Raw genomic sequence first — 26,883 nt, forward strand, 5'->3', positions numbered from 1 at the left:
ATTAAAAAAACAAACAAACATTCATATTAAGTATTTTTATGTGGCTCACAAAAGCAAATAAAGTGTTTTGATAAAGTGATCTTTTATTTTCCTTTTGGAAGAAAAATCTGTACCAAATTTACATTTTTTCGTAACTTTCTCCAGATTTTTTTTTTGCACCAGCTCCCTACTTTAAATAAATTGAACAAAAGTATTCATATTTGGTTCTCACTATTGTCCATGACTTCTGATTTCAAAGGGAATTTGGTAAAAAAATATATAATAACAATGAAATGCAGGGGCAATTGTGTATATGTAATAATATGATGAGGTGATTATAAATTTATATGATATTCACACTTATAACAGACCACTGAGGGAAACCATTACTACCATGTGGCCTACGATGAAAATGAGTTTGACACCCCAGCAAATTGACCATATTAATTGGTGACCAGTTCAAGGTGTACAAATGATTCAGAAGAGTCTGACATACCCGTTTCGAGATTATGAATGGTGCACAATCAATTGCTTTGGCATAAGAATACGTTGTCACATAGCACAACGGCACGCTCAGTTATCGTGGTAACGATTGTTTTATATTTATGGCCTCAAAGTGTTTTACATAATATTTACTGTAATTATGACTTTACTACTGCGTTGGCATTGGTTAATGATTCTGAATTGCCTACAAATTTGGTTTGTGTAGGAATGGATCTCGTTTGTACCCAGCCTCAAAGTCAGCTGGGACAGGCTCCAGTCACCTGTGAACCCTAAAGAGTATAAGCGGTATAAACTAGACCAATGGATCAGTCTTGACTGAGTGTTCTGACCCACTCCTTCTTTTCTTATTCCCAGGAAGCCACTGTCATCTGCTGGGTCCAATTTAGCGATGGCGCCATAGTCCCTCTGGCAATCTTCGACGGCAGTATCTACTCCTTAACAGTCTCCACCCCAGACGAGGCCGTGGCTACTGTTCGCCGCACTCAGCAGTCCACGTTTGTAGTGGCGCAAAGCGAAGGCCAGGGTCAGGGGGCGCTAGTCAGAGTGGAGCTGAGGATCTGCGAGGAATGCCAGAAGTCGAAGAGGAAGAGCAAGTTGGTTGCCGGCACAGGGTTCCTTCGGATGAACTTCAAGGTTGCCGGTCGAGGTTTTGGAGGAAACAACGGACTTGGTAGAGAGAAAAATAGAGATAATAATGGAAGTGCTTCAGAAGTGGCAGGAGAGGTTAAAACAACAGTGACGTCACAGCGTTTTGTCACAGATGCAGATAAAGCTCTCTTAAGGACAGTACCAGAAACTAACACCTTGACCACACTCGTAACCGGAACTCTTCAGTCACGTGTTGCTTGGACTGGATCAACCAACAAAGCAACACAAAGTTCTCAATTTATGGGCACTCCCACTTCCACTATTAGTGAAGAGAGATCCCCAAGCACTGCCAGACCTACTGATATTACACCTGGAGTTTTTGATAAAGAAGAAGGACAGAAGAGCGGCTTTGGCAATATGCTCGACAATCCAAATTCACCCCCAAATAAAGGCATCCCCAAACCAGATGTTTCAGCCAAGAAAGAACCTCCTAAAGCCAAATCCCCCAAAGTCATTGAAAGCGACCTAATACGTACATTTCGATCCATGTCCGACTTGGAAATAGGCATATATTCTTTAGTGGCTGTCTTGTGTATCGCCATCTTGGGGTTTTTGCTTAACTGCGCTTCATATAGACTCTGTTTTCGCAAACACAAGAGCCCTATACAAGCAGGGCCGACACCCAGCGGGGATCCAAAGGATCATAAGCACGACTGGGTGTGGCTAGGGAGTAACAATCAGCACCCCGTGGCCCCGGGTGCACCTGCTCAAGTCTCAACGCTGACCCGCCGCTCTACTGACTCCAAGGGCCACCGCAGCACGGACAGCACTCTGCCCGCCGTGGGACCCGTTGTCGCCGGGGTTCCTGAAAGAACTGCCACCTTGGGGCGCACCAGAACGGGCTCCCAGCAGCAGCTGCACAGAAAGGTCGCCGACCCCATGGCGAACCGTTCGACCACCTTGCTGGCGAGGCCTCACCGCAGCGAGCCTCTCCACTCCCCCACCAGTAAGAGGAACCAGGTCCAGTTCACCACCTTCACCACGCTGGACATCAAGCACTTGGCTGCACTGAAGAACGGTGTGGACTTTAACTGGACTCACCAGCAGCAGCAGCTACAGCTCCAGCAGCATGCGGCCCCTGCTGAGCCACCAATGCCATTACCTGACATGCCGTGGCCCGTCGTCAAACCACTCGGAGAGCCCCAGTGAGTTTTTGGGCTGCTCAGACCAAATCCACAGAAGCAAGTACAGTGTTAATTCATCCCTCCATTTTATATATCGCTTGTCATTAGGGTCGATCCCAGTCATTCACAGGGCACGTATAGACAAACAACCACTTACATTCACACCGAAGGCCAATTTAGAGTCAGTGAACATACTGTAACATGCAGTTTTTTTTTTAATGTTGGAGGAACTCTCGTAAGCACGGGGCGAACATGCCTTGAACCTCACAATTCTGAGGTAAACACGCGAACCAATTGACCACCAGAATGAAATACATGATATGAGAAAAGTATGTAAATACAGAAAGTATTGGTGTACTAAATAAAAGATGACAATCAAGACAGTGTATATACTTTACCTGTAATCAGGATCTGTAAATATGAAAACTTTTATTTATTTCTTTAATTCTAGCCCAAAAACTCTCTTAAAATGAAACACTTATAATGCAAAGAAATCAGGGCAGATGCAGTATAGGAGAGAATATTTTTGTTTGTAATTTATTGTTTCATTGGCCTTGTTTTTAGACTCCTCAGAACTCCTGCGGACTTTGTGGAATTGGTCAGAGAATATGCAACATTTGCTATGTTCATTTTAGCGATCGGTCACAGCAGCATCCACCTTATATTTATGGAAATGAAAGTATGTTATGCAAATATAATCTTTGCAGAGTTTTGTTGTTGGTAATGGTTATTGTTTAACCTTCTTGTCTCTAGAATAAAAACAATGTATATTCAGCAGCTTTTACATTTACATGAATATATCACGATGCCTTTTATGTGCAGCATCCCATTATTTTTGAAAAAAAAAAAAATGCATGCTTCCTTGGAGAGATTGCCAATAAATAACAAATAGATGTACAGTATTTGTTACAAGTGAAATTTGGTTTTATTCAGTCATCGTTTTAAAAGCTTTTCAATAGTGGAGTCATTCACATGAAAGCCACATCGTGAATGATTTGGATTATCGGCTAAAGCTCTGCGATGAATCAGTCGGATTTGATGATTTAATTACTCTTGAATGTGATTTAAGGATGATGTCATAATTCAGTGGAATGACTGTAGCGATGCAGTTTTATACTGCACAGAGAAGCAGTGAGACTGAAGGGAACAATTCAAGATGCTGCACATTCTCATCGCAAGGGCTTTTACACAATAAACCATGATACCCTTTTTATTCTTCACAGCTGCACTTCTCAAACTGACATCCCCAGAGCCTTGCTGCATTTGCTTAAGAAAACCCACATCAAGTGATGTCCCGCACCTCAGAAATTGACTGTAAAAATGTGTGCTCTTTCTGATACTCCACAGAGTGCTGAAGAGCAAGTTATAAAACTGTCCACTCATATGTCTCTTAGGCATACATGGTGATTCAAAGCTTGTCTAGATGTTGAGTGCTGTAAAGTGTATCACATAGGTGAACAACTACAGTCATACTCAATATGAAAAATAACGGCATATTTGTTGTTTTTATTATTGTATTTATATTTTGTTGCAATTATTTATATCATTATGTATAATTAAGATGCAGATACATATTGATTGAGTTGTTCAATTGAGTTGTACAAATGGATAGATGGATGGAGGTTATAGGCCACATTAATGGTGGGAAAAGGTTTTGAAGTGATTTATCTTGTTCAAGTGCAAGCTTTTAGTGGCATTAAACTAACTTTCATGAACAATTCAATCCGTAGACATCACAGTCATGGGAAGTATATAAATTGAAACAACAGCATGAGTAGAATATTGGTATAGTGGCAGAAGCATCTCTAATCTGGAGCATCAGATCCCCTATTGACAGATTTAAGGGATTGGGGTCATCCATCCATCCATTTTCTGAACCGCTTCTCCTCACTAGGGTTGCGGGTGTGCTGGAGCCTATCCCAGCTATCATCGGGCAGGAGGCGGGGTACACCCTGAACTGGTTGCCAGCCAATCGCAGGGCACATACAAACAAACAACCATTCACACTCACAGTCACACCTACGGGCAATTTAGAGGCTCCAATTAATGTATGTTTTCGGGATGTGGGAGGAAACCGGAGTGCCCGGAGAAAACCCATGCAGGCACGGGGAGAACAAACTCCACACAAGCGGGGCCGGGATTGAACCCCGGTCCTCAGAACTGTGAGGCTGACGCTCTAACCAGTCGTCCACCGTGCCGCCGATTGGGGTCATTGTGTTGCAAATACTTGGGGGTCAATCGTCCAGAGCAATGGTGAGTGTGGTCAGGAAGTGAAGAAACGGGTCCAAGCAGGTTGGAAAGAGTGGAGGAAGGTGTCAGGTGTGTTATGTGACAGAAGAGTCTCTGCTTGGATGAAGGGCAAAGTTTATAAAACAGTGGTGAGGCCAGCGATGATGTACGGATTAGAGAGAGTGGCACTGAAGAGGCAACAGGAAGCAGAGCTGGAGGTGGAGGCAATGAAGATGTTGAGGTTCGCTCTCGGAGTGACCAGGTTGGATACAATTAGAAATGAGCTCATCAGAGGGACAGCCAAGGTTCGATTTTTTCGAGACAAAGTTAGAGAGAGCAGACTTCGATGGTTTGGACACGTCCAGAAGAGAAATAGTGAGTATATTGGTAGAAGGGTGATGAGGATGGAGCTGCCAGGCAAGAGAGCTAGAGGAAGACCGAAGAGAAGGTTGATGGATGTCGTGAGGGAAGACATGTTGGCAGTTGGTGTTCGAGAGGAGGATGCAGGAGATAAGGCTTACATGGAAAACGATGACGCGCTGTGGCGAACCCTAAAGGGCCAAGCCGAAAGGAAAAGAATTGGTCATTGTGTCCTCTTTATGGCAGTTTCCTGATTATGTGACTCGAGAGAGACAATGTACCCATACTGTATCTCTCAGGGCTTCTTTCCCACAGTTCCACCTGAACACAGGCAAGTGTTTTCTTTAAAAGGCACATTTGTAAATGATGCTATTGTGGCTCACATTTTACTAACGGGTACAGTTAAAATGCAGTTGGAAAAGGCAGAGGACAATGCTGACTTTTTAAAATTGTTGTTTTTTTTTCAGCGCAGCAACCGTAAGAAATTACCTTACTGAGTCAGGTCCTTTAAAAAAAAAAAAAATCGGCAAGCATATAAAATGAGACTTCAAGCCACTGTATCCGCTCTGTAAAATATCAAGCCACTGTATCCGCTCTCAAAAGGTGTGGGCGTGTCCGCTGATTGCATGAAACCACGAAAATGATGCTATGCGTCTAGCAACTTTGCTCTTTGAGCCGTGAAAATAGATCTGCTCAAAGCCTCCATTGGCTGGAATCTATCCCACCGAGTCAACGCGGGGCTTTCCACACCGCAACGAGAGGCGGTAGCAACCAGCTAGCTTGCAAACAGGCTTTCGGGGCTCCTCTTGGCCGGAGGACGAGTGAGGGTCTCGTCTGTGGCGTCACCCCCTCGCTTGGGAATTTTTGGGTTGTAGGCATAGCTAGCTAACGCCACATTGTAGCAGTAGAAATGGGCCTAGAAATAATAACTAAATAACTCGCAATTGTGCAGGTGCTCAAGACAGTTCTTGTATAGTGGGGAAAATAGGACTCATGCCGGATGCCCAAGGGAGTCACTTGGTGCCATTTTAGCCACACCTCCCCCCCCAAATCAAGAAGACTGAAAGGGTGAAAAACACTTTAATGCTGTATCTCCACAGTTCAGTATTACGTACAGTAGTTCTAAGTCTTTGAACATGTTTTCTTCAAACATCCATCCATCCATTTTCCTTACCACTTATCCTCATTAGGGTCACGGGTGTGCTGGCGCCCTTCTCAGCTGACTTTAGGTAGAGGCGGCGTACACTCTGAAGTGGTCGCGAGCTATTCGCAGTTATCTTCAAACATGTAAAATGTATTTCGAAACATATTTCTGAACATACGTCACAGGAACTCCAATAGTAAAAGCCTCTAGTTCTATTTACCATTCAAACCGAAAAAAAATAAATAATGTTGCACAAACATGACAGACTGAGTATGTTAACACCAGCGATAAGAACTCAAGCTGTACTATGGTCCCTCTAGATTTACTGCGATCTCACAAATCCTTGGGATTTCAACCATCCATTGTCTAGATCGCTTGTCCTCATTCGGGTCTCAGGTGCACAGAACCCTGCCAGTCAATCGCAGGACACATATCACACACTCACATCCAAACCTGGGGTCAATCTAGAAATAAACTAACATGCATGTTTTGCTTGCTTGCTACACTTCTTGATAAAATCATTATTTGAGTGCACAGCTATGGTACAAAGATGGTCACAAAAAAAATGCTAAAAAACAACAACTTTGATTAAAAGCTGTTGTCTTTTTGGGCAACAACAATCCAATAAATAGCCTGCGAAATTCAGGAGGGACTAACTCTAGGATGTGTGGCAGCTAAACCCCCCCCCCCCCCCCCCCTCCCAAAAAAAAAAAAAGAAAACTCCATTTACTGACTGTATGTAATGAAAGCTTGCCTATGAAAAGAGTTTTTTCATAGGCAACATGTCATGACACCTTCTTGTGACTTGGTCCATGTCATAAAAAAATTCAATTGTGTCTTTTAACATTAATGTGAATTTAAAAAAAGTATATTCATTTTCAATATTTTAACAACGACACGCATCAGACAGTAAGCTACCCCCAGCAATGCTATTATCATAAACAACACTACACAGACACGTACTGTATTTTCCCCTTCAATTTGAAGAACAATGTGTATGACGTGCAGACATGTTTATTTGCTGCACGAACTCTCCTCAGTGACATTGTGGGTGAAGCGGAAGAGAACATCCTGACTGCACCCAGAACATCTGTTCAACGTCACTTTGCTCGCAACACACGGCTGATCTTTGTAAGTCTAATTTTTATCAAACACTGCCACCAGCAACAGCTCCACGTCAACTCATTCTCACCCGAAGCGCAAGGTTGCACTACATCATGTTGCTGTCAAGCCTGTCGGGATGCTGCCAGTGATTTATTCACGCCTGGGTGACCCACTGAGTAGATCATTTGAACATGTCACGGCAGGAAAAGCACAGGTATAATTGATAACAGGGCATCCTGGCAGCACCCTGTTTGTGTGTGCAACTTTCATGAAGAGCCTCCACCACTGCAGGCTGGCTCGTTCTTTTATCCACAGTGGGAAGCGGCTGTAGGACTTGGCTACATCTAATTAGACATGAAGTCTGTCTGAAAATATGACTTGTGATATAAGGATAGGTTAAGCTAAGGAATGTAAAGATTTTGGAATAGGTAAGTCATGACTAAATAAAGTTCAGTGTCATATTTCAAGGGAGTCAGAAAAGTAACAAACAATATGTGGTAGGTAAGATCCGCATCTGCCTTGGGGGAACGCAGTAAACACCCATGGCTGTGGTGCCATAAACAAGGCACCAAAACCCCCTATAAATCCAGTGTGTGCTTGCTGTGTTTACTACTGTGATGGATACATGGGAAAATGTAAAGGAAACGTGAAATAATGACAACAAAGGTGATGATTCCATATTTTTGTAACTTGCTGAGCTAACATAATTGCATTTTTTAGTTCCAGAAACTCATCATGGAATATTTGGAAGACAACTGCAATGAAGTTTAAAGTGATGGAATTGGGAGTGTTAGTGGACAGTGACATTACAATTTTGCAAAGATTCTGACATTCACCGACACATTTTTAGAAATCGGCAGCTAAAACAAATATTACTTGGTTGTATAATTTCTCACGTGACTCAACAAACCCAACTATTTTTAAATTAGCAATTGAAAAGTACATTTTATATAATATGTCCTCATTAATGCAGGTATCTGGAATCATTGTTTGGACTTGCCGTGTACGACTCTCAGAAGGGTTGCTAACATGATTAGGTGACGATCTTCTTCCAATTGATCTTATAAATGTATTCATGTCTGTGGGAAAACAAATAAATTAAAAAAAAATCACAGTCGAAAGCTTTACATGTTCACCTCAGCCTTCCATCTGGCACCATCTGGTATCAGTGCACTTGTTACCACAAGTGATTGGTGCGCTGTCTGGACACACAAGGACACCGCTGTTGTTTTTGAGATATGGGACTTGATTGTCAGCGTTACCACGTGCCTAAAATTGTGTAGGATAGGTTGCGCCGATCAAACAGCGGTGGGCGGGGGGTGCGCACAGCAGGTGGTTGAGTTACTTGCACCTTCATCTGACAACCAGCAGAACGACTACTGTGGGCTCTTTGTGACAGTATCAAGCGGTGCTAGCCTGGATTCATTGGCGGGGAGATGTAATTGTACAGTGTTGCATTGAAAATGGGAGGAGGACGGAGGGGGTTGTGGAATCGACTGAGTGAGAAATTGTCGTTACCTATGCCGTGACAATTCAATAGAACAAGCAAGGTTTTGGCGGTTAATACAGCAAAATCTATGTAAAATCAAACACTCCGAAATTAAAATACATTTCAATAAAAATATAATTACTTATTAAAGAGATTAGTTCAAATGAAGAAATAATGTAGGTCACTAAAATCAAAAGGAGAAACAGGTGTTCAATTTTCTTGCACCCTTCATTGGTAGAGTGGAGTATATGTGGCTTCCGAAAAAAACATTCCAAAGCCTTTTCAAAATTTAAGTCCACAGGATCAGGTCTGTTTATAGATATTTTAATTAAGAATTAATAGAGGCGGCACGGTGGCCGACTGGTTAGAGCGTCAGCCTCACAGTTCTGAGGTGCGGGGTTCAATCCCCGGCCCCGCCTGTGTGGAGTTTGCATGTTCTCCCCGTGCCTGCGTGGGTTTTCTCCGGGCACTCCGGTTTCCTCCCACATCCCAAAAACATGCATGAATCGGAGACTCTAAATTGCCCGTAGGCATGACTGTGAGTGCGAATGGTTGTGTGTTTGTATGTGCCCTGCGATTGGCTAGCAACCAGTTCAGGGTGTACCCCGCCTCCTGCCCGATGACAGCTGGGATAGGCTCCAGCACGCCCACAACCCTCGTGTGGAGAAGTGGCTCAGAAAATGAATGGATGGATGAATTAATAGATATATTTTTAAGTGTTCTCTTTGCAGCCGATTGTGGCGGTCTGTTTTCACCTTAGCAATAATTGAAACGATAACTGTCAAAACTGCAGCAATACAAAAAAAAGATTGTATTGCTCCTCAAAATGATGCTCTTACCCTATTTATTGTTAAAAAGTCCCTTTGACAATTGACACTTCAAACAGGGATAAGAAGTTATGACTTCTAACTGCTTATCCCAGTGTTACACACTCTTTTGCTCCAATTGACATTTCTGGTTAAAGTTGGGTAAGGGTCCAACTGAGTATCTTAGACTTCTCCAAGAGTGTTATGGAGAAGAAGCGATGTCGAAGCCGTTAGTCTTCGAGTGGCACAAACGCTTCGAAAGCGGCCAACCAACCAGGAATTAACCAGGGATTTCAAATGGATTCTTTTCGCCGTGTTTGTGCCACCTCTAGTTGGGCGGCAAAGCATGACAGCAGTGTGCTATAGAAAAGCTTGAAAAAGAAATGCTGCGCAACACTCTGACATAAGCAGTATGCCAATTGGCATTCCGTCGTGCCTGCCACAGTCACATTTATTTATTGTCACACTTTGAATTCTTTGCTCATTTGGCCAGCTGGTCAGAAACAGATACTTAGGAAACCCACAGATTATTACAGAATTATATTTGACGCTAAAGAATGGAGTTCAAAGGCTAACTCAGACATTCAATTTACAAGCATTATTGCTCTTTGTTGGAGTAATGGCTCCTCTAATTTTTGTTGATATTATGGGTAATATCCCTCATCTGTCAGGAATTCAGCTTTGGAACGATTCAAGTCCCACGGCGAAACAATTTCCAAATAGGAACTATTTGTTTGAGAGATGCTGGTCTGCTCCCCAACTACTGTCCTTGAGCAAGGTTCTTACTTTCACTGAGTTACTGTATCTTACTACACTTTGTTCTCTTCAAGAAGTTTATTTTATCCGTCCTTACTTCAGATTAATTTGGAGGACAATAAATAAATGTTAAATTGCAGTCGTTTTACACTGGATGGTTTTGCACTGACAGCTTTTATTCTTGCACAAGTGTTTGAATATTTACGAGAGTATGCACTCCAACAACCATCAGTTGTCATATTATTCACCCAAATCCTATCAACTTGAAAACTTGAGTTCGACAAGCACACACAGGTCTGTTTCTTCCTTTAATTCCTGGCAAATACTACGATGTTGAAATATTTTCATAAATGTCTTCTTCCATCTGTTCACGTCTAATCACAAGGAGCTTGATTTGTTCTACTCAGAGTCTCACAGGGAGCCGCCTCAGCTTGTCTGTCTGTGACCATTTTGAACAAGCAGATGCTATCTGTCATGTAATTTAATTTGGACACTTTTGCCAACACTCAAAGAAAAATGTTTAAAAAAAACAACAACATTTGGACTAATTGGACAAAGTGTTCTGGCATGTTTTTTAAAAGATGCTTGAGATATCAGTTTAAATACTTGCAGTTACATGATCTGCAGTTTGTTATACTGCTGTAATATTTTAAACATTCTTAACGGTCATACGGTACATGAATCCCATCAGCATAAGCGAGCCACTGCAAGTAAAAAAACAATTTAAAACGTATTAAAACATGAACATTTCACTAACACTAACATTTCAGTCTACATTTCACGTTTTGCCAAACAGAACAGACGAGACTCAAATCAAAGTCTTTTGTTCACAAAATGTCGGACAATATTGGCTCTGGTTGAGAGAACTACACATGGGAAGTAGAGAACTTAGAAGTAAATGTTACTTAAGGGAACCAGCACTTTTGCTCAGTTATCCAAATGACTACTGGCATCGTATCCAACTATTATGATACTCAAACATGAGAAAAATATTTCAAGACCGCTGGAGTGAGAATCTGCTTACTTTACAGTAATGTAATTTTCTTATCTTAACTTAAATGGTCCTCCAGAAAGTGAGTTAATTCTAAAATTAAGTCTAATGAGGTCCATCAATATGCTAGACTAATACAGTATATTGTAGATTTGCTCTGGTGTTGCCACAGGTATGATGGATGCTAATTTTACTACAGGCTGCAATCCCTATAAAAAACAGGAGCTGTCATTACATTGTTATTAGAATGTAAAATGGTTACATATAGAGCTTTAAATAAAGTCTGCAAATGTAAAGGACAATGAGTTACTCTGGACTACTGACTGATTGCAATAAATGATTACAGATGAGGCATTAATCACTTAGCCCTCATAGAAGGGTTTCTATAACGCCCCATGCATATGTACAGCACAGTATATTCACACAGTAGATGCTGTCAGTCATAAGGTAAAATAAAAAAATACAAAGATAAATAAAAATGCAACATGAACACGCTTACACACTGTGCATTTGTTCTAGTTGTAGAATTGTGTATTTCTTCCATGCCTGCATGCTGTTATATGGACACTGTCTGTGTGTGTGTGTGTGTAATGCAACATTTACTGTCAGAAGCCAACCTCAGACGCACTGGCATTCCGAGGAGGTAAAGGGAGAGGGGAGGAGATTTTTTTTTTTCCTGCCGTAATTGGTCTTATTTTGTCCCCAAATGTTGGTTTCCTTGTCTTGTGTTTGAAGGAGGCTTGTGGGAGACAGATGGTTTGAAGCACATTTTCTTTGGTGTCAATGACATTTTCCTGCTGGGAACGCTCTTGTTAAAAAACACAAAGCTTTTACAGTAAATCTAACTTTTGTAGACACAGGATGAAGAATCTAGAACATCGCTATTTGCAGATCTAATTTTTTCTTTTTTGAATGGTACCGCGAGGGGTTGTTGGGCATAACAACTTTTTCTTGATTAATTGCATCTTAAACGGGGAGTTTGTGTTGTTTAAAGTGCCAGCAGGGTTTGAATGTGGTCTCACTTCACTAATTCCTCGCCACACCCAAGTCTCTGACCAAAGCCGCTGCATTTATAATGGCATGCGATTATGAAAGCGATACATAGTCAAAGAAAACACATAGCCAGGTTGAACAAAAATAGCAGCACTACCAATACTAAGCAAGCATTACCGATATAAACAAGTCGACTTTTGCCATGACTGCTACATTGTTGCATGACTTACTCATAATGGACTGCTACTATAAAACTAAATGGTTCGGTTTGAAGTTTTATTTTTGTCAATGTACAATCAACAAAGAAATGGGGGTCACGGTTGGGTACGCCATTGTAATAAACGATTCCATACAGATACATGTATTGTTGCACCCCTAATATATGCATTTTTAAAAATATTTCATATATATACTCGTCCGTCTGCATTGAAAGGCCATCTGCAGGTATAAGAGAGACAGGAAACGCTAAATCTTTAAATCTGTCTTTGATATAAGCTAATTAGTGGAAGAGGGCTAATTAAAACACTAACTTTATGTTCATTTTGCCCTCAATTACTGATTTAATCAAAATGACAAGGCACTGTGAAAAGCCAGCAGAGGGAAACTAACACCTTGCATTCGAGAGGAGTTGATATCTAAATACCTCCGATAGAGATCTTACTGTGACTTGAAAATGTTGTTGGAAATCGGAGGTGCAAAAGAGTTTCACTTGAAGCAAAGTTATAGATTAGAGCAGTGCCATTAAAACTTTCTACACCAAGTACGTGCACACACACACACACACACACACTAATACTTGGCTCTCCAAGTATCACCACAATGATCAACACACCAACAAAAGAGTACGGTAGTGTAAAACTGAAGGCAGAGGTTTTATTCCTAAAGGGTATATATATGCCACTGCAATATAATGCACAGTTTGAACATACAGATAAATAGAAATCGTACCAAAATAAATATCTGAAAACTTTAAAGATTAAATGTAAATAGACTGTACCTAAAAGTTAAATACAACTGAACTGTACTCAACAAAGGTATGTACTGGATTAAAAAAAAAAAATTGTTGAAGCCACTGTAATGTTATGCGCAGTTTGAAGATTTAATTCAGTGATTCTATCATTTAGTACTAGAGGGAAGCCTTGTACTCATACCACGCTTTGAGAATCACTGCATCAAAGCCACCCGGGCTTCTAAGTGTTTAGTTTACCCATCCATCCATCCATTTTCTATAGCGCTTGTCTTTGGTAGGGTGACGTGTGATCAGGAGTCTATCCAAGCTGACTTTGGGCGATTGTTGGGGGACACCCCCGACTGGTTGCCAGTCAGTCACAGGGAATTAATAGACAAACAACCATTCACACTGCACCCACTGTATGTTTTTGGAGGAAACCGACTTTGAGGCAGACGTGATTGACCACTTAGCCACCACGATTCCCATATTTACTATCGTTCAGCATGTTAGAAACATAATTACCATGGAATCCATGCAAATATTTACACATTAGACAGTATTATGCTCATAACTGAGCTATTTTGCAGCAACACGAGCATCAGTGTGCCTGCAAAATGTCCAAAATGGTGTTTTTGATAATGCCATGTCCTTGAGCGATACACTCATATAAACTTGGCACACATCCATCCATTCATTTTCCATGGCGATTTGCATTTGAATAAACTGCACAGTTCCCAGCGTCCATTGAGCTCGGTTCCCTTCGTTCGAGCGAGCGAGAGGGAGGTAAAAGGTTCTTGACACAGTGCAAGGCCTGCAAATGAATGTTTAAATGGGAGCGTGAGCACTAAAGACAGGAAGCACACTGACACCACCAAGGTAATGGACTCGCCACATTACATCTCTACCGAACCAAAAATCGCACACAAACACACACACATACACTTCACATGTATGCCATGAAATGAGGCACTGACAAGCGGGCTTTCTCGAGCACTCTTCAAAAAAAAATAATGACTGAGTGTAGACAGGGACAACCACCGCTGCAAACAGTGTGCTTTATTGATTAGAGCGAAAGGCATCTGGTGCCATGAAAAATACAATGTCCTCCCTCTCAATTTAGTAGTAATGTTGCTTGTCACCTCTCATAACAGTCTATAATTTGATAAATCAAGATGAGTAGACTTGACATTTTGAAGGGAAGGGACACCCACCATCTGATCAATTTTCAACAGAACATTAAACACAGAGTCTCTTATCTCACGAGCGTCCTGTCAGAATGGGCAAAAGTATTGGGACATAGACAAATCGGAAATGAAGTGATAGATACATATGCCAATATTTTCTTTCCAGTTTGTTTTGTTTGCAACGATTCATTGCTGCTGAATTGTAAGAAGAAGACACTGAACTGTGATAACGAGATACAGCAGTACTTGGCAACACATAATACACCGCGCTATCAATCAAATACAGGAACCAAAGAATGCATCTGGGATTTTGTCATTTTCCATTTCTTCTGTAGCAGGAACACAAATACTACTTGTTTGCAAAGAAATCCTTGTGTTGAAAAGAAAGTTCAAACATTTCCCTCCTCAAGAGGCCTCAAACCTCACACTGTGCGCGCACAGCTTCCTGGTGGCATTGTTTATCCTTTATACAGGAGGGGAAAAAAATACAGTATACAATACACTCACTACAACCTATTATATCACCAACAAAGAAATGTTGTGCTCGCAATATTTTGTGTGGGAAGCACTCTCTTTGTTCCTTGCGGATATTTACATTAAAGCAGAATTATACAGAAATTTCACTTTAGGGGACATAACAGAAAAATTACTTTTTGATTGCTTGTATACATTTACTGTATTTTTGTCTATGGCGTTTCCTGCTCACCCATCAACAGTGAAATTTAATTTCCAATTTTGAATTTCCAGTGCACTGTTAAGTAACGGTTGAGTTAATTTACATAACACCGCCTCTACACAGTTTCTCCGCCCATGACTTATCCAGCATGTTCTCCCCGTGCCTGGGTGGGTTTTCTCCGGGCATTCCGGTTTCCTCCCACATCCCAAAAACATGCGTGGTAGGTTGCTTAAAGACTCTAAATTGCCCCTAGGTGTGAATGTGAGTGCGAATGGTTGTTTGTTACTATGTGCCCTGCGATTGGCTGGCGACCGGTTAAGGGTGTACCCCGCCTCCCGCCCGAAGATAGCTGGAATAGGCTCCAGCAGCCCGCGACCCTAGTGAGGAGAAGCGGGAAAGAAAATGGATGGATGGATTATTATTATTATTTTTTGTATGGTAATTACCTATGAGATTACAGTTTTTGTGGATACTAATCTTTTTGTCTGGTCAACATGTGACTTTTGGAGAAAGTCCTTTAAATGAAATAACATGGTGAAAGAATATTATTGAACTGATAACTGTCAGACCATTTTATATGCAATAATTCAAACTGTTATCTATAATTAAAAGAACATTTGCAAAAGTGTGATAACTAAAGAGTACTTCTGGTTGAATTGAAAAAACAGCCAGCCCCATTATTTGAGAAAGATTATGAAGATGAAAAACAATGGCATATATATATATATATATATATATATATATATATATATATATATATATATCCATCCATTTTCTGAGCCGCTTCTCCTCACTAGGGTTGCGGGCTGCTGGAGCCTATTCCAGCTATCATCGGGCAGAAGGCGGGGTACACCCTGAAATGGTTGCCAGCCAATCGCAGGGCACATAGAAACAAACAACCATTTGCACTCACATTCACACCTACGGGCAATTTAGAGTTGTCAATTTACCTACCATGCATGTTTTTGGGATGTGGGAGGATACCGGAGTGCCCGGAGAAAACCCACGCAGGCACGGGGAGAACATGCAAACTCCACACAGGCGGGGTCGGGGATTGAACCCCGGTCCTCAGAACTGTGAGGTAGACGCTCTAACCAGTCGTCCACCGTGCCGCTTATATATATATAAGTATAAAGTATGAAAGTATGTTCTCTCGTTTGTTGCTTTGTCAGATGGAAGTGAAGCTTACTGGCAGTGTCCTGTTATCTTTGATAGCCTTTTGGCTTCTTGGAACAACAATTGAACAGACTGACTGAAACGGAACAGTTAAAAAATAAAATAATGGTTACAGTACACTGACCAACTAACGATTCCCCCACGCGACACATTTAAAATCTCGTTGGATTAAAGAATGGCTCATTTTGATATATTTATTCATATATTTTTCTGTATTGCTTTGTATGGTTTATGGGCCTTAAATAAATCCTTAGTACTCATGTTCCATAAACAATAACCTTTACCACTCATGAAAATACTCCGCGTGCCATTCAGTACACCTACACAATCTAATGATATCCAACAGAGCTGAATTAGGTAATTTAACTCTTGTATTTTAATTATATGCATGTGTTTTGTGTAGCTTGTTCAGGTAACAGATAATTAATAATTAATCTAATATTATAAAACCGCTCAATATGATACACTGAAACTCAAACTGCTCTTAGATGGATGTTTTTTTTCCAGAAATTTCCCTGTGGTTATGTTGAGTAAAATCAACTACATCCGAAGCAATAATTTAAGCCTGGTATGTCAGTGTGACATTGTGCCACAAAACGCGGACACGCAAGCCCTGGTTATTATTATTATTATTATTACTACACACAGGGAACCAGAATACACATCATTACTCCGCTGGACGCCCCAAGTACAGTGGAAAAGACCGAAGTAAAAAGAGAAGAGATGAGAAGTGGCTGTCAGTGTGCGTTGGTGGAGAGAGCGGTGAATTGCCGCTTGAAGAAACGGGTTCGGATGCAACTCCGTGCAGCTAAAAAGGACATTATTCCGTTTGCTTTAATGAACAATTGTTATAGTAGAATTATAGGCCATGCTCGTGTTGCTCATTCTGGCTGGACATGAGTGGTGCGCCCGTCTTGGCAAGAAAATAAATAAATAAATAAATAAATAAATAAATAAATAAGGAAAAAAAACCAAAATCTTTGTAATGTGTTTCAATAAGATAGAAATTTGCAAATTATACAGGGCGACTTCCCTGCATTGAGGCGCCAATGAACGGCGCCATATACTGTAAATGATTGGGTGGACACCTCCTTTCCTCAGCAAAAACACAAAGGTGGGTTGTGGATGGGTCTTCAAGCATGGCAATGACCCATAATTGCCAGGGGAACAAAGGGGTGGCTTAAAAAAGCATATTCAGGTAATAGAATGGCCTAGTCAGTCCCTGGAACTAAACCTCATAGTTCTTATAATGTATCATTCCCAAAAATAACATTAGTTTTTTTTTCATTGACTATGTGAGAAAAGTCATGCGGTTCTCCTGCCTCATAGTGAAGCGTGTAGTTCGTTTGGAGAGTCCACTTAAGTTAGCAGACATGGTATCTTGTCCAATGGGTTAAGGACTGTTGGTATAGCAACAGCAGGGCAATCAGTGGAACAGGTATTGTAGATAGCGGGGTGCCGGCACAGTCAGAGTCAGTGCGGATGGTTTGTACCGGTGACAAGCGTCTGATTCATTATAACTGATGAGTTGTCAGCATGTCGACTACCTGCCAGTTTCGCGATGAAGGTCTGCGAACGAGTCGAGGGAGGTTAACGCTGGAAGGAAACTAATACAAGGGGCTTGTTTCAGACAGGCACATTGTTGCGAGGGGCAGGGCAGACGAGCGGCAGTTAAGGGATGCCGTGTCTTTTCATTGGGACAGAATTTTGAGCTCAGCAGACAAGTTGGCATCAGAAGATACCAAATTAATTGTGTGTGTGTGTGTGTGTGGGGGGGGGGGGTTCAAGTACTCTATGCAGTTGAAAATGAAGTGACCACTTATGTGTCAAAATAAGTGCAACAAAAATACTGCTATCACAAGGTGATATCATAACTAACTTATTTCTCTGCCGTTGTGTAGTTTGTTAAAATGCTAGGTTCTACCTTCTTCCCCATGTTCTGTCACCCCGGGCACAAGCAGATGAATACTGAGCAAGATTATTAAAGTAAACGAAAACAAACGAAATAACTAAAACTAAAATTGAAAAAAATAAGTTTTCGTGAATGAAAACAAAAACGAGAATGTTTTTGAAATGACATTTTAGGTTTGCAGAACTAAAACTTACTATTATAGCGAAAATGTCCTTCATTTACATCTTCGTCCATTTATTTCATACATGAGCTTTCGGCATTGATTTTAAATGTATTTACAGGTATTTCGGATCAATACATACATACAGAACAGATGTGAAAAGAAGGTTGAACAGTCCTTTGGGAATTGTAGTGCACTTACTATGTGCCGCCTAGAAATTACATCATCGGGCAGCACCGTCGTATTGACTGCTCGCCAGACCAAGCGCAAGTTTTGCCGCAAAGCTCATTTTTACGTCCAAGCTGTTTTCGTTGCTACGTGTTGCTAACAGAAACAGTAAGACGGGTACCGACTCGCTAGCGCCTTCACGGAACCTCCACGTCGCTTATTTGTCTTTTTGGGGAAAACTCAGAGAAACGGACAACTGCCGAGAGTCTCAAAATGCCGCCGTTTCCCTCCACGAAAGGCAGAGGTGAAAGCAGACAAGGAGTTTGTCTCTCTCACACAGCAGGTGATTGAACTACTGCAACAACAGGACATATTCACAGGACTACTTAAGAAACAGCAGGAAAACTTGAAAAGCTTTGGATGCACTTTCACTGGAAATACAGGAGGTAAAAATCAAGCTTGCTTTCTATCTGGCTAACAGTCACAAATCTGAAAGCCCACTTGAGAAGTTTCCAATTTAGCAACAAGGGAAGGAAAACATGCAAGTACCTTATTATTATTATTTTTTTTTTTTTTTGCAAGGTGAACATAAACACCTTTTTAAAAAGGCCATAATGCAGCATGGTTTGACTGTACATTTTGATGCTAATCTAACCTTAGAAGCAGCACCTGTATTTGATTTGTGGATGGTTGTTCATCTGTTAGTAAGTTAATACATTTTTTCTGGATGGTATTTTTGCTGATTTTTTTATTACACAATACGTAGTGTGATCTTTTTTTTTTTTTTTTATCTCAACACTTGACAGATACCCCGAATGAAAACAACTAAAACTAATCCTGAAATTAATAAAAACTTAACTAAAATGAAGCGATTTTGAAACTAATAAAAACTAACAAACCTGCTCTAAAAAAATAATTAAAACTAACTGAATCTTGAAAAGGAAAAGTCAAAACGAAATAAAAATGGAAAATCCAAAACTATAACAACCTTGATACTAAGGTGTGGTGAATGTCAGATGAGTTTCATTCATAAGTATGAGACCGTACAGAAAACTCGTTTACAACATCCAAGCGGTAGCCGGCAAGATTCTACACTTTAATTAATCTGAGAGACTGTTTATGTGCGTTTGTGTCTGTGCTGCTGTTTCGGTTAGCAATAGAGCTGAAATGGGCTCAGCCGTACTGTTTACACCGTTTCTATGAGATGGGGAAAAGGAGCAGATGCTGCATTGTATTGAAGTAAAACTGGACAGTTTTATGACGACTCAGGATAATTTCATTTTTCTTGGCAAACATTGTCATAAACAAACCAAAATATAACTCGACAGACTGATAAATTATAGATAGACCGATGAATCAAACATCAGCGTGACAGAGAGGAGTCACCTTCAGCCACAATTCATTTAGAAAGGACGAGCTTGACACATGCTTGACAAGATGAGTGACGAGGCCACATTTCATAGTTAGTTGTTGTTTTGTTTATTCACTGTCATGACTATTTTTCAGAAATCCAAAATGTCACATACAGTTCTTTAAGTGTGTAATTTAGGCCATACAGATGGTACACCCGACTGAATTCTTAAAAATACGAGATTGTCTATGATGCTCGTCATGAAAATCAGAATTTATATGTGTGTGTATTCTATTCAAATGAATCAAATTAGTGAGCGAAATAACAGAAACAACAATGGGGACTCATAATGGAAAGGGGAGAAAGGCAGCTAAGAACACAATTCAAATCAGTAGCAACATACAGAAGCTGACCCAAAACTCATTTTTACAATGTGTGACTGCAATAATACTACAGGTACTGACATGTCCCCAGGGCTATTCCTTATCTACACACCTTCATTCCAGGTACCAGATCCAACACACATTCCTCCTTCACATCATGCATTGATCTGAAAGAAAATGTCTTTTTACAAACTGTTACTGTACATATAATACTTCTAAATAAAACTTTGCATTTATATAGGTAAAAAAATTCCTCCAAGAATCTATAACCGCTGCTTTGTACAGGGCATACAGCAACACCGCAAAAGCAAGCAGAGCACAAACAATTACAATACAATTAAAATATGATGATACAAAAAGAAAACAAACCAAAGTACAGGACGCACAGAATCTGAAACGGAAACTCAATTAAATACAAAGAACAAACACTTAAGTTAAGCAAGAATATCAAGTTCACATTTCATCTTTTGTAGTGGTGCTGTTGCGAATAACTTATCACGGTCAGTCGCTCTTCCTTTTCTAGGGCCGTCCCAGGTCCAAAGTTCTAGCCCGGTGCGTGAGTGAGTTACAGTGAAAGAAGAGTCAACATCTGGTTTCTTCATCGCCTTATTTCCTTGTACTTCCCTTCTTCATTCTGAAGGCATTCAGGTGAGTTTCACTTAAGTTCACTGAATCGCCGACCAGCTTCTAAGCAATGTTCTTGATAGCGTTCTCATTCAACTTTTCCATGTAGTTCCTAAGGTCGTTCGAGTCCCCAAGCTCAATGTCCGGACAAACCCACTTGATCTCACTGTTTTGCATTAATGCTAATGGGCTAAGGACAGGACATCCATTGCTGGATTTGATGTTGGAAAAAGTGGTGAATTTCACTCTCTTTCTCTTGGTTGTAGGGGAGTTGAGAGACTCATTCCTGGGATCCCTACATGCTCCCGCCCCAGTATTTCCATGCTGGGCACCGCCATTTAACAGCTGGCTACCTTCCTCGGGGGTCCCGTCCAGCTCGTCCAGTTGGTGTTGCTGTTGCTGCAGACATAAGCCCTCCTCTTGGCCCAGCCAAACCCAGTCGTGGGAATGAGGCATCGTCTCTGGGGCCTCGAGAGACAGGTGCTTGCTTCGGTACTTGTACGTGTAAGAGATGCAGTTAATGAGGAATACTAGGATGGCCAGGCAGAAGACTCCCAACAGGGCGTACATACCAATCTCCAGATCTGTCATGGCTCTTCGGGTCGGCAGATCGTCATCAGTGCTGCGACTACGCGGATGCTCAACCTGATCCGGATAGTCTGAGAATTCACTTTGGATTTTTTCCCCAGCGTCTGTAGACAGACGCCCCCCATTGGCCCTCACGGGAACATGGCCCCTGATGGTAGTAGCTCCGCGGTTAAATAGCCCACTTTCCATATCAGAGATGGATCCGCCATAATAAGGACTATCGGGCCGTGTACGCCGCTCTCCTGAATGTTTATAGAGTTCCTCGGGTCCTCCAAACCTCACCTGCACATTGGCCATCCCAGTGGCCAAACTGGTGCGCTTCTTTCCGTTCTGGCACATCTCGGCCATGCTCATTTCAACACGTACGAGCAAACCTTGACCTTCACCCTTTGCCTTGATGACCGGCCACCTCCAGGCTGCATTGCGCTGCACCGCCACCACCACCCGCTCGTCCAGCGAGGTGGCTGTCAGGGTGAAATGGGCTGGGTTGAAATTCTCTAGTGGAGTCATGGAGCCATCGCTAAACTGAAGCCAGCCGCTGATAAAGGACTCCTAGGAAAATAATATAGAAGAGATTTAAGTTTTGTTGGAAATCAAACCCTTTCGCTAAATGAAACACTTGTAATAAACTCTAGGCAAATATTGGAGTACAAGATGAAAATGAACACGAGCACCACATTGTGCTTTCTGATGATATTAGTAGAATATGATTGTATTGCATCATCATTATCATTGGCTGAGGAAATCCCACCATTCTACTACTGCCTCACAGTAAGGAAAGCAACATTCCCAAATATGGTTCCTTGTGTCTTAAAGTGTTAAGGTGTACAAGAAGATGGTGTTTAATGTTAACTTAAAACTGTGTGCAAAAATAACAGGAACAGTTTGGAGATAATATTATAGGACAAACAAGATGAGATAGTAACTACTTCTCTCTCCCTCACCAAGGCTTCAGTAACCCAGTATGCAAACAAACTCTGAAAATAACTCTGGAAAACAATAACATGCACATTCCCTAAAAAGAATACAAGGAAATGAGAAATAGTGAATTTCAAGTGCACCCTAATTATATGAGACACAAGGAAATTGGAGAAAATATCTCCTGAAGACGAATATTATTTTCTCTCCAAGGGAAAACTCAGTTGCCTTCTGCCATTTGAAATTATAATGATCACAATAACAGAGGCTTTCACTGGTTGTATATGCAAATTTAAAGGGAAGGATTCCCAAAGTAAAGTTAATTATGGGAATAAAAATTAAGAAAGGACACATCTTTTATTATCACCACAACTAAACCCTGAACTTGTTAGCCAAACATAAAAGCGCAGCTCAGTGCCAACGCAGTACATACTGTATGTATTCTTCTCCTCTCACTACAATTACACTGAATGAACACCGGAGGCTTTACCTGTTGGGGCGCTTCAATGACCTCCTGTGTGGTTGCAGTGGCGACAATGGCACTGTTGCTCCCTGGGCTGAGGTGCAGGGACAGCGAGAGTCCAGAAACCAACTGCACCCCCAGCTCTGTCACACTCACTTTATCATCCAGCACCCTGATGGCCCTCTCAGCCAGGACCAATGACGTCAGGGGAGACAGGACCTGCAAGACACCGAGAACAACCTCTTGCTTACCTCTTCGTCTGTATGAACAACAAAATTTGATGAACAGACATGAACATAACACAATTATTGCCCTCTACAGGCTAAAACGTATTCATTTGTATTTTTTAATTGACTGATCTATTTGTCTCTTAACTAACCTCGGTCACATTCAGTTCACTTCTCCAGAGTGGCGAGGGCGTGGTTGCCCCAGGTGTAAAATTTAGCGACAAAAGTAGTTATAGTAGATGTAATTGTAGCTGTGGAAGTAATCTAAGCTAAAACAAAAAATAATTTCAGAGTTGCAACGGGCTCCTTGACAAGGTTAGCTGTTTTACAACCCAGTCTTCTACCCGTTATAATACAGTGGCTGTCATGGTGGTAGCTAGGCTACAAGGTCATTCCGTGTCTATGTAAAGGGGCAGTATGAGGCATGATGCCATAAACAAACATTTCCTTATTGACACAAACAAGCAAGAACTACAGTGGCCCTTAAACGTAAAAAAGGCTCATTACTGGACTGGTTGAAAGAGAACCCGAATAAAGGTCTGAGGATTACAAGGTGCAAAGTGGGCCCATGTTTAATTTTTTTCTACAGTAGTTTTACCATCAATTTAAGCTAGAAAAAAAAGCATCCCATTATTTGGATAAAAAGAGCGCAAATAACATTGTTTACCTGCACAAAAGGGGAGAATGTGATGAAAACACGGGCAAAAAGCCGAAAGCTCCTTCAAATATGTAAGATTTCAAAACGATCAATAGCAAGATCAGAGCTTGTTTTTGGTTTACCAGTTTATCTTAAAGCAGAGACCAGCATAGTCTCTGTGGTATTTGTGAGTCTTTCGAAAACATGAGATGGCCTGAAGCCACTCCTGAGGATCGAGGTCAAACCATCAGTTTTCTATGGGCTGGCTCAGGCCGGGGAAGCTATTTGCAATGTGCCTCTGGGTCTCCTCCATCCTTCCATCCATTTTCTGAGCCGCTTCTCCTCACTAGGGTCGCGGGCGTGCTGGAGCCCATCCCATCTATCATCGGGCAGGAGGCGGGGTACACCCCGAACTGGTTGCCAGCCAATCGCAGGGCACATAGGAACAAACGACCATTCGCACTCACAGTCATGCCTACGGGCAATTCAGAGTCTCCAATTCATGCATGTTTTTGGGATGTGGGAGGAAACCCGAGTGCCTGGAGAAAACCCACGCTGGCACGGGGAGAACATGCAAACTCCACACAGGCGGGGCCGGGGGATTGAACCCCGGTCCTCAGAACTGTGAGGCTGACGCTCTAACCAGTCGTCCACGGTGCCGCCTCTGGGCCACCTGTTAGCATAATATTAATAATATGAAATATTACATGACTATGACTATGACAGTCTGGATACTCAGGTGCAATGGGGGTCTTGGCATGTATGACGTAATGTACGAGACCCCCTTTGGTCTTTGAGCGCCCATGTGGCCACACATATTATACATACCAGAAATTGCCACTCCTTAGGGTAACAAATGAGAAAGCACGTAAGTACCCCGACAGATAGGGGCGAAAATTTGCCATTATTCATTAAAAAAAAAATAAAAATAAAAAACTCATCCCCACATTAGCTGCCAAAGATTCATGGGCGGGTCCCTGAGACTTTTTCTTACTTCCTGTTATGATAGATATTGCCAATCAATTTCACATCAGTCGGTGAAACTGGTGCAGGGGCATTTTTTTCTCATTTTCCATGAGGCACTCATGACCAAAGTTTAGAGGATCATGTCAAGAGACCCCTAAAATACATTTACCAGGAACTTTCCTACAGGGCCTTTGCACTGATAATTAAAAAAAAAAAAGATAAAACCTTTTCAGTAGATTGGGAAAGATGTATACGTCCATATGCCTCCTTCATCTTTAATTTGTCAGGATTTTGATATTATTCACTGTAACACATTTTGTACGGGCACAAGGCTTGAAGTATGATTAAAAAAAAGTGGTATACCCAGTAACTAATAAAAAGAAAGCTAACTACGACTAAAATACACTAAGTGAAATGTGAGTGCAAGAAAATGAACACACTACCTGTATTTTGGTCATTCCAGCGCTTCGTCCAATTATGACTTGGCTTTCCCACAGACGAGCAATCTTTGGGTCATCCACCCTCAGAAAGTCCTTGACCAGTTGCGTCACGTCCACCTGCCAGTCGCTGCCCAACAGGAAGTTCTGCGGGCCTCGCTCTTCCTCGTCACCAGCCTCTTGGACCTCTTCGCTTTCGGACACAAAATGTGTAAGAACCTGCAGGGTGGTGCTCTGGTACTGAGGTGCACAGGAGTTCTCCGTCCTCTCCTCGCCCGTGTTGTCATCCTCCTTGTCATACCTTCAACAAGAGCAAGTACATATAAAGTACAGTAAACTGAAGGTTGTTTTTGAATGGGTAAAAGTCCTTTTGCTTGTGTGACATTACAGTTAAAGCCTCCCTGATCTGTTGTGGTGCTCGCTGGATTTCTGACCTCCCAAAAGTCATAGGCCGCCCTGGTATTTTCAAAAATCCATTAAAAACAGCTTCAAGAGACAAACTGCTGCTGTTCTTGCATTCTCATTTTGTTTTAAAGGGCACCTAATATTTTGCACTTTCTCGGTCATTTATTCTGCGCGTGGCATATACCCTTTGAAAGATGGGGGGAAAAATGTTTACAAAGCCAAACTTGGGCTTCCTCGAGACACTTTTCTTGTCCATTCCTTTTGTTTATATGGCTTTTTTTTTTTTTTTTAAATTACATGGACCCACCTTGGACTTTTTTCCATTATACATTTTTCACACAATCTACAGTATTGGTTTATGCTATAACTTAAGTTAAACAACTATCTTGCAGTGACTGCAAACATACAGTATGCACCTGGACACTGTTTGTATACACATACAGGTGGGTATAATAGCCATAAATTGTGCTCAAGTGAGAGTACTGTTCTGAATAATATGACTAAAGTAAAACTAAAAAGTAGTCCTCCAAATAATTACTTGAGTAAGAGTAAATACTCAATGGGAAAAAAAAACAAAAACCTAAAGTACTGTTTAACTGGTGAGTAACTTCTGATTTATTTATTGTATAAATAGCGCATGAATGTCAAATAGACAGATATAAAATAGGAATATGCAAATTCAAACATTGCTCAACAAGAAACTTCCATTTTTTCCCCCCCTAAATAAAATAAAAAACTAAGGCAAATTCATCCACAAAAAATGTTTTTAAATGAACAGTATGGTTCCGTTTGATTGGTCAAATGGGGTCAAATGTCACCAGTAGTTACGTTAGATTGGTGAAACAGTCATGGGACACAAGTCTCTCTGTCGAACCAAAATAGACAATAATATATAACTGTAAATAAAAACAGCGAGGAGAATATAGTTCAATGTAATGTAGTAAATGTAGCATTTCTGTTTACCAAAACTATTCAAGTAAAAGTAAAACGTATGTTGCATTCAAACTACTCAGACAAGTACATATTATCCCAAAAGTTACTTGAGTAAATGTCACGGAGTAAATGTAGCTTGTTACGACCCACCCCTGATCCACAGCTACTGTATAAAGTACAGTACATTCATTTACAGTATGTGGCCCATTGCACGCTGCTCTGATTTTACACACCTTTACCAAATACTCTATACTTAACATGTAGACTTTATATCATATGTGGACATATCTATCCAGCTGTCTGTTTTATAGACATTATATTACTATTACTTTAACTAAAGTATTATAACAAGGAGAACTGTGTTTATCACCCTGAGGAAAGTACATCACTTTTCCTTTTACGCCTCATCCTGCATCACCGTATCGAAGTAGATCTTTTTCTTCAGCAGGTGCATTATCTTTTCAACATCAGGCGCTCCCCCTCGGCACATCACTTTTGAACTCAAAAACCATTTTCAACCATCTCAACTCACCTTTTTTTCTTTGTCACTATCACCTTAATTCAGTCACTTTGGGAGCGTCTACCTCCATTCTAAC

General features: G+C 41.2%; 2 protein-coding genes across 7 annotated transcripts in view; one reads left to right on the top strand and one right to left on the bottom strand.

The window, feature by feature from the left end:
* si:dkey-1d7.3 (transmembrane protein 132D) overlaps positions 1-4,093 on the top strand; it is a 34,152-nt gene extending 30,059 nt beyond the window's left edge. The window contains exon 10 of the mRNA XM_061747636.1: positions 838-4,093. Coding sequence (XP_061603620.1) covers positions 838-2,280 — 1,443 coding nt within the window. The 3' untranslated portion in view covers positions 2,281-4,093. The remainder of the gene's footprint in view (positions 1-837) is intronic.
* Positions 4,094-19,818: 15,725 nt separating this feature from the next.
* si:dkey-112m2.1 (transmembrane protein 132C) overlaps positions 19,819-26,883 on the bottom strand; it is a 183,930-nt gene continuing 176,865 nt past the window's right edge. For all 6 annotated transcript variants that reach the window (XM_061747773.1, XM_061747768.1, XM_061747771.1 and 3 more), the window contains 3 exons: positions 24,956-25,250; positions 22,710-22,901; positions 19,819-21,853 (listed from right to left, as the gene is read on the bottom strand). In XM_061747773.1, the coding sequence (XP_061603757.1) occupies positions 20,777-21,853; positions 22,710-22,901; positions 24,956-25,250 (1,564 nt within the window). In that variant the 3' untranslated portion in view covers positions 19,819-20,776. The remainder of the gene's footprint in view (positions 21,854-22,709; positions 22,902-24,955; positions 25,251-26,883) is intronic.

This window comes from Phyllopteryx taeniolatus, chromosome 15 (genome assembly GCF_024500385.1).
Source record: "Phyllopteryx taeniolatus isolate TA_2022b chromosome 15, UOR_Ptae_1.2, whole genome shotgun sequence".
Lineage (NCBI taxonomy): Eukaryota > Metazoa > Chordata > Actinopteri > Syngnathiformes > Syngnathidae > Phyllopteryx > Phyllopteryx taeniolatus.